A 13,645-nucleotide genomic window follows, 5' to 3' on the forward strand; every position below is an offset into this window, starting at 1 on the left:
TGAGCCGCCGATGTGATGTGGACAGGAAAAAAGCTAATGCAGTCCTACGATGCATCAGGAGAGGTATTTCCAGTAGACAGGGAGGTGTTAGCACCGTTATACAAGGCGCTGGTGAGACCTCATCTGGAATAGTGTGTGCAGTTCTGGTCCCCGTGTTTAAGAAAGATTCATTCAAACTGGAACAGGTGCAGAGAAGGGCGACTAGGCTGATCTGAGGAATGGAAAACCTGCCTTATGAGAGGAGACTCAAAGAGCTTGGCTTGTTTAACCTGACCAAAAGAAGGCTGAGGGGAGATCTGACTGGTCTGTATAAATACATCAGAGGGATAAACACCAGGGAAGGAGAGGGGTTATTTAAGTTCAGCACCGGTGTGGACACAAGAATGAATGGATTTAGAGTGGCTACCAGGAAGTTTAGACTTGAAATTAAACGCAGGTTTCTAACCATCAGAGTGAAGTTCTGGAACAGCCCCCCAAGGGGAGCAGTGGTGGCTAAAAACCGAGCTGGCTTCAAAACTGAGCTTGATAAATTTCTGGAGGGGATGGTACGATGGCACGGCCTAGTCTGGCAATTGACTGATCTTCGGCTGCTGCTGGTAGATATGCCAGTGACCTGTGATGGGACGTTTGATGCGGTGGGTTCTGAGTTACTACAGAGAATTCTTTCCCGGTGTCTGGCTGGTGAGTCTTGCCCACGTGCTCAGGGTTTAGCTGATCGCCATATTTGGGGTCGGGAAGGAATTTTTCCCCCAAGGGAGATTGGCCGAGTTAGTCTGAACACAGCCAGCCTAGAGTGTGAGTGTGAGTGAGAGCCTGCTTTGTCTCTTCCTGGTTTTGATTCTTCCATCTGAGTGTCCTGGATTCTGAGCAGTAAAGTTGGGTTACGCTGCCACCTTCCAGCTAGGGCTGAATGGTTTTCTCTAGCATCTTTGCCTACCTGGCGTGATACGTCGCGTGGACAGAGCATTGCTGATGGAAGTGCCAGTCCTGTGATAGAGTTATTAAAATTCCCAGAGGAGAGTGCATGGCAGGGCTGGAATTTGCTCTGGAATATAGCCCTGGAATGGGTTACCTAGGGAGCTGGTGGAATCTCCATCCTTAGAGGTTTTTAAGCTGAGGCTTGACAAAGCCCTGGCTGGGATGATATAGCTAAGGTTAGTCCTGCTTTGAGCAGGGGGTTGGACTAGATACCTCCTGAGGTCCCTTCCAACTCTAATCTTCTATGTTGCTCCCAACCCCCAGTAAAATCGATCTTTTATTTCCTGTTTTCACTTCCTATAAGAAAACTGCAGCGTGGCTGTGGCCGGGTCAGTCCCAGGACATCAGACAAGGTGGGGGAGGGAATATCTTTTATTGGACAGACTTCTGTTCGGAGAGAGACCAGCTTTGGTGCTTACACTGCACAGGGATGGGAAACACACTCAGCGTGTCACAGGTAAGAGCCGGGGGCAGAGATTATTTAGCATGAGGAGTTCACACGTATTTCAAGGGACCATTGAAGGGGAAGTGGCCGTCCAGTCCTAGGGAGAAAAGGGGGGTGGAAGCAGTTTGGGGGGCGGGGAGGGTGGAGTGAGGGTTGTTAGTGGGTCACCGATTGTTGTAGGATCTGTGTCTGACCTCTCAGGCCCCTCCTCAAAGGAAACCTGCCCAGCGCTTCTGAAAGACGAGCCGGGGAGCTTAGATTCATCACTTTACTAGCCACTAAAGACCCGGCCTGAACAGAGCTGCTGGATTTACGGCAGAGATGTGCCGTGCCTCCTGATAGTGGGGGGCACAACCCCAGAGCAGCTCGCATCGCACCCCCCCCCCAGCAGTCCCCACCTCCAGGAAAGCATTGGCTCCTCCCTGGGCTTTCCACCTGTTTCCCTGCCTCTGCCTCAGCTGCGCTGCAGGGGGGGCCTGGCCGCGCCCTGTGACCAAGCAATCCGCGGGGCAGGTGACCCCGCCTGCCCCCCCGCCTTGCCTCGGATTTATGGCTTATTACAGCTGTCTGTGAACGACTGACAACCCTCCAGCTGATTCCCCGGCCCTTTCCCCCTTCCGCCTGGACAGGCCTCCCTTGTCACCGCCACTGTCCCTGCACACGTGTGAACTCGCTGTGCTGAACTGTCCGTCCCACCTGGCCTCGGGCTGTGACTCAGGATGTGATTTGGTCACGGATCCCGGGACTTTCCGGGACTCCTGGAGCCGGGCTGCGGCAGCTGTCAGCCCCGGGCCAGCACCGAACAGCTAACCGGGGCCACCCCCGGGCGTGCACAGCTGATCGGCGCCCAGCCCACTGGAGCAGCTGCACGGCCGACAGCTCTGGCTGCCCCCCGCCCCCAGGGCATCTTCAGTAACAGTCAGGGACAAGTTGGGGCTTCCGGGGATTTTTCTTTCTTGCCTGCGACCTGCCCCCGACTTCGACTAAAAATACCCGTGACAGAATCTTACCCTGAGCTAGGCTGAGCAGGGAGCAAGTGTGAACAATGGGGATGGGGGGAGGGAGGTAATAGGCATCTATCGAGGACAAAGCCCCGAATATCGGGACTGTCCCTATAAAATCGGGACCTCTGGTCACCCTGCCCTTAGCTGTGACCCTCGGGTACGTGTCCCAGCCCCGAAGACGAGGGCTGCAGAAGCTGGTCTCTCTCCCAGCAGAAGTGGGTCGAAGACAAGCTATTCCCTCACCCCCTCGGCAGGAAATCGATTTCACTTTCAGTCTCAGCCATCCACCCAGGTGCAAGCAGAGAGAAGGAGAGAGGCAGAAACAAAGCGGAACAACCGGGCCATTTCTCACCCCGGGGAGGGAATCTCTTGCTTTGTGGCTGGTTCAGTCGCCCTCCAGTATTTGATTAGTGGCTGCTCTGTGTGGACAGGCCGAGGGTGAGTCTGAGCCAGCTGCGTAGCCCGGACGGTCCGTCCCTAATCGCCCCGAGCGCTGCTGAACCGAACGCGCCCGTAGCGGGGCCAGAGCTGGCGGGTGGAAACGGAAGGCAGTGGGAAGTGCAGAGAAGTGTTTGGAATAAACATCCCCGGGATGTGTGTGCGGGGTGGAGATTGTAAACAGACAGGGTGGGGGGGCTGGCTGGAAAGTTTATCTCATCACCTACATTTCCTAAGAAGGTAGGATGGTCTTGTGGGTAAAGCAGAGGTGTAGGAGCCAGGACTCTTGGGTTCTACCCCTCAGCTCTGGGAGGGGAGTGGACTCTAGTGGTTAGAGCAGGGGGTAGACGGCTGGGAGTCTCGACTCCTGGGTTCTCTTCCCAGCTGTAGGAGGGGAGTGGGGTCTAGTGGTTAGAGCAGGTGGGTGGGAGCCAGGACTCCTGGGTTCTATCCCTGCTGTGCCCCTGGTTTCAGATGTAACTTTCAGTGAATCACTTCCTCTCTCAGGACCTTGGGTTCTCTTTGGTAACAGCGAAGGGTGGGACGGCGACGCAGCGTCTCCCTCGTGTGCTGGTTGGGTGGTGTTCGCAAAGCGCTCTGCTGGTGCACGGTCGCATGTTGGACGATGATTCTCACGCTGGGCTCTGCGGCCTGAGAACGAAGGTTTTGGGGTGCAGGGAAGGGGCAGGATGGAAACTAGGAGCCGCCCTCCCCCCACTTTCCCCACGCCTCCAGCTCTGCATCTGCTGTGCCGCAGGTGAACAATGGAGCAGCCCGTGTGCCTCGTCGCCAACGCAGAAAACGGGGAGCTGGAGGTGGCGGAGGAGGCGCTGGAGATCCTGCGCGGCCTGGCCCAGCCCGCGGTGGTGGTGGCCGTCGTTGGGCTGTACCGCACCGGCAAGTCCTACCTCCTCAACTGGCTGGCCGGCAAGAGAACAGGTGAGAGACCTTCTGCTTCCTGACCCCGGCCAGGATCTCTTCACCCCCTGCCCCGGCCCAGCCGTGAAATCCCCCCTGTGGGCAGCTGCGCTTGTGAGTCTGTTATCGAGCCACTTCCAGCCCCCATCTGGTCGCCACGTGCAGCTCCCGGCACGGAGGCAGGGCCAGGCAACCTAGAGTAGCCTTGACAGGGGTTTGTCCAACCCGTGAGCAATGTATGCTGGCTAGTGGGCATCTGTCTGTCCCTCCACCCATCGAGCTATCTGTCATATTAACAGTACACAACAGCCGCATATCACAGCAGTTCGGGAGCCCACATCGCCTGGCCTTTCCTCGACCCCTGGCCCCATACGCCATGGATCCCCGAGCCCCCCGCATTAGCTGAAGGAAGCTTTGCCTGAGGCAGCGAGGAGAGGGCAGGGTGAGGACGCAGGCGCATTTATCCCAGCATCGGGGGGGAGTTATTCTCCCTGGGCAGCCCTGGGACAGTCCTACCCCGGTACATCCCTCGCGGTGCTGCCACGCCCCTTGGTACCTGCAGCGCAGGTGTTCGGGACAAGGGGCTCAGGGGCGCCGGGGCTCCAGGCCAAGGAGGGAGAAAGCAGATGAGCAAACTCTGCTTTCGAATGGCGTACGCGGGCCTGGACCTGCACCCAGGCAGGGACAGACAGACTGTGCACGGTGAATGTCCCAACGTCTCCGGTGCCTTGTTTTAGGCGTGGGGTGTAGCAATCAGCCTGACGGCCCCGGGGATTTGCACGTGGGGCTGGTGGACGCGGGGCGGCCCCAGGAGACCAGCGAGGTGCAGCGGGGGAGGGGACAGCGCCCACTGGCCCAGCCGCTTTCGCGCCTTCTCTTCCTTTCCCGAAGTGGCGCTCGGTCCCCTCCCCCGGCCTGTCCCTCTGTCCATCTCGCTCTCTGGACTGTCTGTCCTCACGCAGCCAAGCGTGGGCCGGCCACTGACGATGCAATTTATCACCAGCCCTCCAGGGACACGATCCTTCCTCAAGGGCCGGGCCGGGCCCAGAACGGGTCCAATGCCGAGGAGAGCGGGACAATGACTGCCCAACAGCCAAGCATTTCTCCCTCCCCAGGCTTCTCGTTGGGCTCCACGGTGCAGTCTCACACCAAGGGCATCTGGATGTGGTGCGTGCCCCACCCCCGCCGGGCCGGCCACACCCTGGTGCTGCTGGACACGGAGCGGCTGGGCGATGTGGAGAAGGCTGGCATGCTCTGAGGCTGGGGCTGCCTCTGTCCGGGGAGCTGAGCAAAACACCCCCAAGCCACAAACCTGACCCAAAGGGCGGCTCTCCCTGGCACCCCGCAGGGAAAGAACAGCCCCAAGGGGAAAGTGAGTAGCAGCCCCCACCTCGCTCCCTGCAGCACAGACCTCCTAGCGCCACCCTGGGGCACCGGGGCCAGGCCCTACCCACCGATCCCTGGCAGACGTGCACGCCACCTTCGCAGACAAGAATAATTCAGAGTCTCCAGAGCAGTGTTTCTCAATTAAATTTGACCGCGGAACCCTTTTTAACTTCTGCGGGGCCATGCGATACCCGCCGCTGAAAAATCCGGGACATCTTCCACTTTTCAGCGGCGTGGTGTCAGCTGTTTTCAGTGGCGCAATTTCAGCAGCTTTCGGTGGTGCGGTTTCAATTTTTCGCAGAACCCTGAACTTCATCGGAACGCCAATTGAGAAACACTGCTCCAGAGTGACCCGGGGTGGGAGCAGCTGCAGCGGGAGATGGAGTCGCCGCCTGGCCGGTTTTTGCACTGCCTTGCTGGGTTTCCCACGGCTCCCGGAGGAGGGATGGTGGCTCCGTAACTAAAAGCAGAGGAGGTGGAGCTGCAGGACTCTGGGCTCAGCCCCAGAGGGGGCTGGTCAGGCAGCAGCAGGGGGCGCAGCGGCAACCCCAGAAATCCTGGGATTTAGGGTGCAAAACCAGGCAAACGCACACGGCTCCCGGCCCGGCTCCCCCTTGTTGTGGCATCACTGCAGGGCTGAATGGGGGCTTGTCTCTCCAGCATCTCTGGACAACAGGGCCCCAAAATCAAACCCAGGAGTACGTTTCATGGCAGGAGCTTCCTCCTTCGCATTCCAGGGCAGCACCAAGAATGACGCGTGGATCTTCGCGCTGGCCGTGCTGCTCAGCAGCACCCTGGTCTACAACAGCAAAGGGACCATCGACCAGTACGCCATGGACCAGCTGCAATATCCTTTCGGTGGGGCTGGTTTCTGGGGGGAAGGGCTCCCGCGGGGCGGCGTGGTCCTGCTCTGTGCTGTGTCCCTGTTACGGCGCCGTTTAGGTTCCTGAACCCCAGGAGCCAGTTTTGTGTCCGAGATCAGCAAGCGCATCCAGACAAAAGGCCAGGACGGGGATGACTTTGAGGACGACTCTCGGTACTGTCGCTTCTTCCCCGGCTTTGTCTGGGCGGTTCGGGACTTCACGCTGGAGCTGAAGATGAAGGGCGAGGGGGTGACGGAGGATGAGTATTTAGAGAGCGCTCTCGCAAGGAAAAAGGGTACGAAAGATACGTCCACGGTTGCCCCCAGCCTCTTCCCCACTCAGGCAACAGCCTCGACATTTGTGTTCGTCCCTTCTGGGCATCTAGCTACCCTTGAGTTTTCTCCTGCAGCCCAGCTCCATAGGGCCTTAGTCCTTGCGGTGACCCACCGGCGGCCGCAGCACTGTCCCTAGGAGACTTCATGGAACCTCTGCTCTTTTAAGGCTGATTTTCTTCAGTGTTTTTTGCATCTGTACAAAAGAATGGCCGAGCTGGGGCAGCCCAGTGGTCCCTCTAGCCCAGTGTCTTGTCTCTGACAGTGACCGGTGCCAGGTGTTTCAGAGGGAATGAACAGAACAGGGCAATTATCGTGTGATCCTGCCCTCCAGTCCCAGCGTCTGGCAGTTGAAAGTTTAGGGGTACCCGGGGCATGGGTTGCATCTCTGGCCACCTTGATTAATAGCCATGGCTGGACCTGTCCTCCATCAAGTTAGCTAGTTCCTTTTGGAACCACGTTATACTTTTGGCCTTCACGACATCCTCTGGCAGTGAGTTCCACAGGTTGCCCAGGGTGAGACGATGCAGGAAATTAACTCCTTAGCTCCTGAATCCAAAATTCTGAGCCTCTTCTGCCTGACCCAAGAGAACAGGTCCATTAACTCAGACTCTGTAGCTGACTGAGGCCATGTCTACACTACGGGCATGACGGGGGGTTTCAGCGATGTAGGTTACCCACCTCCCCGAGGTCAGAGGGGCAGCACAGAAACGAGAGCTGTGTGAATGCGGCTTCCGGAGACGCAGCCAAATTCGGAAGCCAGCAGAGTTGGGTTGTTCCAGTTTGCTGGCTTATGGCACCTGCCCCCTCTGGGCACAAAGATCTGAGATACAGGAGACGCCTGGTCTTTCTTCTGGCTGAGGCCCGGGAAGGGAAATGGGATTCCTGGGGTCTAGGACAAGTCCCCTAACGACACTTCCTCCTTCGTGGGCAGGAGGGGGGTTTGCGAGGCCCATTGGGCAGAGAAAGGCGAAAGGCTGCTCCGTGTTTCAGACACTCACTTTGCAGTCGCAGGCTGCCCCCGGCCCGAAGCCCCACTGTGAATGCTGGATTCGGCTCTTACTTCAGTCGGGGGGAACCTGGGGCTGCAGTCCCCATGGAGACGCTGCAGTTGTTTTGTCAGGGCTGGGTGGGGACTGGCTGTCCGGTCCAGGGCGTCCTCACATCTGGCGCTGCTGGGTCTGTTTGCGAACCTGCAGGTCACGGGAAGGGAGTGGCGGAGTACAACACGACCCGCGACTGCCTTCGCAACTACTTCCCCACCCGCAAGTGCTTCGTCTTCGTGCCGCCCGTGCCGGGCGAGCAAATGAGCCAGCTCGCCGCACTGCCGGACAGCGCCCTGCACCCCAAGTTCCTCTCACAAACCAGGAGGTTCTGCGAGTACGTCTTCCAGGAGGCGCAGGTCAAGACCATCCCCGGAGGGCAGCCCGTCAGCGGCCAATGTACGCCAGCTAAGGGGCCTGGAGATCTCTGCTTGCCTTCCAACAGCTCTGCAATAGCAGCTGCCGGTGCCCAGCGCTCGCTCGCTGCCTTTTCAAACCCGCCCCTTGGTGCTTTCTCCCGGCTGCCCCCACGCTCGGCGGGAGCTCCTGTAAACCTCCCGAAGCCGCCTCGCGATGCTCCTTCAGGGCCGCCTCAGGCTGGCCTTTGCCGTCAGGCCTGCTAAACGCTTGGCAGGGTGAAGTAGGCAGAGGGCTAAGACCGCTGCCTGGGACGCTGGCTGACGCTGTGCTTTCAGTCTGATGGCTGGCGCTTGTTTTAGGCTGTGCTGCCAGGTTTTGCTGGCCAGGGGCCTGCACCAGCAAAGGGTCTGTGGTGTAGATGAGCCCTAACCAGATTGTAAACTCTTTGGGCAAGGACTGGAGTCTGTCTTTCTACAGTGCCCAACCCAGCGGGATCTTGGTCCTGGTGCCTCCGTAATACAGTGACAATAACGGACAGCGCCTAGCGCCGTAGGGTCCCGGGGTACTACTGCAATACATATAATTCAGAACAGTCCCCTGAAGGGAGCAGGAAGCAGGCAGGTGTCCACTGAAGCTGCTGTGCCTTGCAGCAAAAAATGCGCTGGCATCCAACCGTCTCCCAGCCCTGGGCTGCCCGCTGAAGCTGTGCTTGGCTCTTCAACAACTGCAGCAACACAAGCGACGGGGCCGCCAAGGTTTCCGTGGCTTCCAAGTCCCGTGAGAACAGCAGGACCCCCCCCCCCACCCCTTCTTCGAGGGCAACAAAGAAACAGCTTTTAAAACTCACTCCCTTAGATCAGATCAGGATGCAGTGTGACGGGAGCCGTGTCAGTCCAGGAGATCAGAGCGACAAGGCGGGGAGGGAATAGCTTTTACTGGACCAAGCCTGTGTCTCTCAGCAGCAGGAGTTGGTCCAAGTAAAGAGATTTCCGCCCCGGCCTCGTCTCTGTAAAGCAGCAGCTGCAAGGCTGTTCTCATCAGCGTGGGGCTACGCTTGAAAACTGGGTCGCCCCAGCTCTGTAGCTCACGGGGGTGAAAAAGCCACACTCCTGAGTGACATAGTCAAGCTGAACTAATTCCCCGTGTAGACAGCGCTAGGAAGGATTCTTCCGCCCACCGAGGGGAGGTGGATGACGAGAACCCCTCCGGGTGCCGTGGGTGATCTGAGCCGCGGGGCAGCGTCTCCTGTCTAGCAAAGACCCAACCTTACTTCTCTCTATCCATCCATCCGTCCATCCACCCGTAGTAACCTGCCCTTCAGCACCTCCAGTATCCAAGGGCATTTCATGTCAAATCAATAGCCGTAGCCACAGCCCAGATCCTAAAAAGTACCGAGGTGCCTAATCCCATGGAAATCAACGGGAGTTAGGAGCCTAAATCTCTCTGAGGAGCTGGGCCCAGTTGTTAGGGGCTTCCTGGCATCGCTGGTTCTTTGGTCCGGGGTAAATCTTTTCAGTGTTTACATGTTTGCTGGGCCTGGGGCTGTTTGGTGACAGTGTCTTTCTGAAAGATCCCCCAGCTCATCTTCTTGCACAAGCTGATTTACGTCCACTTTGAAGGTCCCTTTCGGTCACCAGCTGGGCCCTGGGCTGGCTGTGACAGCGCTCTGCAGAACTGGTGCAGAGCAGCAGCTCACTGGGGCACAGCCAGCTGAGGGGTGACTCTGTAACGCAGGGCGCGGCCCAGCAGGGCGCTCCCGGCACAGTCTGGAAGCAAGGCCTGCCCTGAATTCTCTCCTTCCCTCCCCCAGTGTTCGGCGCCCTAGTGCAGAGCTACGTGGGCACCATCCGGAGCGGGCAGGTGCTCTGCCCGGACAACGCGGTGACGGCCATGGCGGCCATCGAGAACGAGGCGGCCGTCAAGGAGGCGCTGGCTCTCTACGCGGCCGGGATGAGGACGCAGCGGCTGCCGGCGGAGCTGGGGGAGCTCTCGGAGGCACACGGGAGATGCGAGGGCGACGCCCTGACGCTCTTCATGCGGCGCTCCTTCAAGGACGAGGAGCAGGCGTTCCAGGGGCGGCTGATGGTGCGTGAACGCCAGGGGCTCTTCCTTTCCCACCCGCCCCGGCTCGGAGCCTGGGCTCCCAGGGTGACCTTTTGCACAGCTCCGCTAACCCGTAACAGCTCCTGTCCTCAGCTTCTGAGGGTGAATCCGAATAACCCGGCCTGGGCCAGACTGGCACCATTACCAGCAGAGCTGTGTCGATCTGGGGTGGAACCTGGCCCCCCGAGAAATATCGGGGCCAGCGCTGTACACTCAGCTGTGCCGATAGAAGTGTGGCTGTCAATGCTGCTATGCTTTGGGGGTGCTGCTCTACACCGGTGGGAACTCTCCTTCTGTGGGCATACGTTGTGTCTACACTACAGGGCCCACCCTGGCATCGGCTCGGTCCTGTAGACACGGCCGTACAGTCACTGCAGGGCTCAGGTTGGACTGGCGTCGGCAAGTCAGTCCAGGCTGTGACGCGGCTGTGCCGACCTCACCCCCGGCATGGCCGCGCCATGGCGACGAAAGACCGCGTCCATTGACCTGCCCCCGTCGCTCGCTTCCTACGCCAAGGGAACAGCCCCTCCGTCAGTGGAGACGCACCTGCTGGTCACGCCAGCATGGCTGCGGGGCTGCAGCCAGGCCAGTGCGGTCCCCATGGGCTAGACGTAGCTGCAGGGGGCGCGCGGCGTAGCGACACCCCACGCTGCAGAAACCTTCTCCAGAATCCAAGCTCTCGGTTGCAAGTCGCTGCTCTGGTTGTGACGAGGAGCTTGAAGCAGCCTGAAAAGGGAAAGTCGCGTCTCCCGAAGTGTTTAAAATTCTTCGAGGTGTCAGTAAAGTGGTGGATAAAGGAGAACGTGCCGACATCGTTTATAGGCATCCAAAGGCCTGGGAGTGACTAAGAAGCTAGGTTGTCAGGGGGGAGCCACTGCCTAGGGACCAGGGGGAGCGCAGGGGGATACAGGACATGTGCGGTTTCCCAGCTGCAGCCAGTAGGACGGGAGATCAGCGAGGAGGCAAACAGTGGGGTAGCGGGGCTGCTGGCGGAGACGGGTGGTCCTTCAGGGCTGTAAAAATGATATCCTGAGCAGCGTGTTGAGTCCAGAAAGCTAAGCCCGGCTGAGCTCAGACTCCGGCGATCATGGTGTGTGTCTGCACCGTCAGCTGAGTGCGACGCTGCCTTCCACTTCTCCCTCGTTTATCGAGTAGGCGGCGATCAAGGAAAGTTATGGGAAGTTGCTGGGCGAGAATGAAGCCGCTTCCAAGCACTCCTGCTGCGCCCTCCTGGAGGAGCTCTCAGCCGCCATGCAGAGGAAGCTCAGCGACGGGGTTTACTCCCAGCCTGGCGGGTACGAGGTCTACCTGAGAGACCGGAGCCAAGTGGTGGAAGATTTCCGCAAGGCACCCAACAAAGGAGTGAAGGCGAGTCTCTGGCGCCAGCGCCCCCTTTCGCTTGCCTTTGTTCCTACACGTGTCTTGGGGGGTTTCTGAATCCTCAGTCTATGCTCCCATGGGTCACATTCTCTTGGGGGTGTGGGAAGGTTGGTAGCAGACTCATGGGGGCTCACAGACAATTCCGGGCTGCATGCTATGCGATCTCTTCTTCCCAGGCAGAGGCGGTACTGGAACAGTTCTTGGCCAGCAAGAGGACAGAAGCAGAAACGGTGCTCAACGTTGACAAAAAGATGACTGAAGCGGAGAAGGTCCTGGCCGGTAAGTCACAACATCAGATAATAATACTGGGATAATATTGCACAAAAGTGTTTATGCAAGAAAACGTTCTTTTTCCTCTGTCCTCCTCCATGATCTGCTGTGTTCACAACACACGCGCAGAGAAGTCAGATGAAAACCATCAGCCCTTTTGCTGGAAGGTTGCAACGTAGCACGACTTTAGTTCTGAGGATTTCAGAGGACATAAGAACCCCAAACCAGAGAGAGACAAACCAGGCTGCTCCCTAAGGCAGCGAGGTACCATTCACCCCAGCTTGTCTTAAGCTGCCTCTTTTCACACTGTCTGGCTGCTCCGTGCTTTGCTGCAGTGTCCCCCCCCCCCCCCCAGCCTTCAAGCTGGAGCAGAGAACCCCCTGTTCTCATAGCGATAGCTTGCAATTCCAACATGGTCCTCAATGCACATCACGCAGCCTTTTCCTGCCTCCCCTTCCCTCCTTGCCACACTAGCATTTCTCAGGGTTAGCTGCACACATGCCCTGTGTGGAAAGTCCAGAAACCTTCCAAATGGGAATACCCAGATTCCCATCTCAGGTACACCAGTGTAAACCAGAGTCACTCCATCTGAAGTCAAAAAGAATTATTTCTCGTCTACACTGGGATAACCGAGACCAGTATCTTGCCCACTGGCTTTCATGCACCTGCTCCTCCAGTTTCTTTGTACGTATTTAAGGCGGGAGTTTCCAAACAGCTCAGCGCTGGCCTGCCTCTGCTCCCAGGGAAGGGAACGGGGCTTTCCATGGAAGCAGGTTAGGACAAATACTAAGGGCTTTTGAATATTACAGTCCGCTCCATCATCCAGGGAACTCCATCGACTCCCCGGTACTGCGGGGGTGTCCCGCATATTCCCCTCTGCATCATCTCCGCCGCTTGCCAGAGATGTGAGTGGGCAAACCGTGCACAACACGATTGTACGCAGACGTGATGGGCTGGGCAGCTGTGCCCCGCTATGCTTTTTCTCCAAGATGTAGCACGTAAGGGTGGGGGGGAGGGGATTGGAGATTGGCTTGTGTTTTCATTTGTCAACCACTTTTCCAAAAGCCCAGAAGCACTGTGGTCTGACGCCAGCTGCGTCAGGGGCCATGGGTTTGTGTGGCGACCGTGAGCTGCTCCAGGTGCCTCTATTTCCCCCTTTCTTTCCCTCCCCCAAAGAGGAGAAGCAGAGAGCCGAGATGCTGGAGCAGCAGCAGAAGGTGGCGGAGGAGAAGCAGCTGCAGACGGAGCAGCTGATGAAGGACCAGGAGCGCAGCCACCAGGAGAACGTGAGGCAGCTGGAGGCCAAGCTGGCCGAGGAGGTGGCCAGCGCCCAGCAGGAGGCGGAGCGGGCTCTGGAGTGCAAGCTGACGGAGCACGAGGCCATGCTCCAGCAGGGCTTTAAGGAAAAGGCCAAGATGATGGAAGAGGAGATCGCCGAACTGCGGAAGGAAATGAGCGCTGAGAAGATGCAGGAGCTTCTCAATACGGCGAACGTCTACGGCAAGATTTTCAGGGTCGTGTACGACGCTTTTGTCAGCGAGGATGATGCTGTCGCTGCTGCTGACTACCACCGTGAGCCGGGGCCGTGGAAGAACCGGCCGATGTAATCAAGGGCAATGGCTGGGCTCTGCACGGCTTCGCGCTTCCCGCGCTTCCTTTCCGCACTCTGCCAGCAGGGCCCAGCTCTGTTAAGCTGTGAGCTCTCTCACTGCTTTCCTGGTCCCCCTGGTCCTTGCGGCATTTGTGGGATCCCTGGGGCCAGGCAAAAGAGCCGTCCCCGGGTTTTCGGGCACCAGCACCGCCACCGAGGACAAGGGCTCCACTGAATGGTTTTGTACGACGGTTTCTCCTCAGTCTGCTGGCACAAAGGGGAAGAAAAGCCAGGCATTAGGGCCGGCCCAGGCTTTGCCCCAGGGTGGAAGAAACCCTGCGTGGTCTAAGCAGAGGAGGGGAGATCAGCGGGCCACGCAGGGCGTCAGATTGCACGAGTCCCTCCTGGCCTGGAATCTAGGGCCCTTCAGGCACCTCAATCCTCTGACAATCTGGCCTGTTGGGAATGTCGATCTCCGGCACTTTGGGAAATGGGATTCAGGCTCTGTCAGGGCAGCCACCTCTCAGGCTGCCC

The 13,645-nt window shown here is 58.4% G+C and overlaps 1 protein-coding gene across 1 annotated transcript; it reads left to right on the forward strand.

The window, feature by feature from the left end:
• Positions 1-2,738: 2,738 nt before the first annotated feature.
• LOC137149162 (guanylate-binding protein 1-like) lies at positions 2,739-13,356 on the forward strand. The gene is made up of 10 exons (XM_067542528.1): positions 2,739-2,865; positions 3,623-3,804; positions 4,899-5,026; positions 5,907-6,027; positions 6,130-6,327; positions 7,564-7,806; positions 9,578-9,852; positions 11,026-11,242; positions 11,431-11,529; positions 12,697-13,356. The coding sequence occupies exons 2-10, from the start codon at positions 3,630-3,632 to the stop codon at positions 13,125-13,127; spliced, it is 1,887 nt and encodes a 628-aa protein (XP_067398629.1). The 5' UTR covers positions 2,739-2,865; positions 3,623-3,629; the 3' UTR covers positions 13,128-13,356.
• The last annotated feature ends 289 nt before the right edge of the window (positions 13,357-13,645 follow it).

Source organism: Emydura macquarii, unplaced genomic scaffold, assembly GCF_026122565.2.
Source record: "Emydura macquarii macquarii isolate MOO-44397 ecotype Brisbane River unplaced genomic scaffold, CSIRO-AGI_Emac_v2 contig_711, whole genome shotgun sequence".
NCBI lineage: Eukaryota > Metazoa > Chordata > Testudines > Chelidae > Emydura > Emydura macquarii.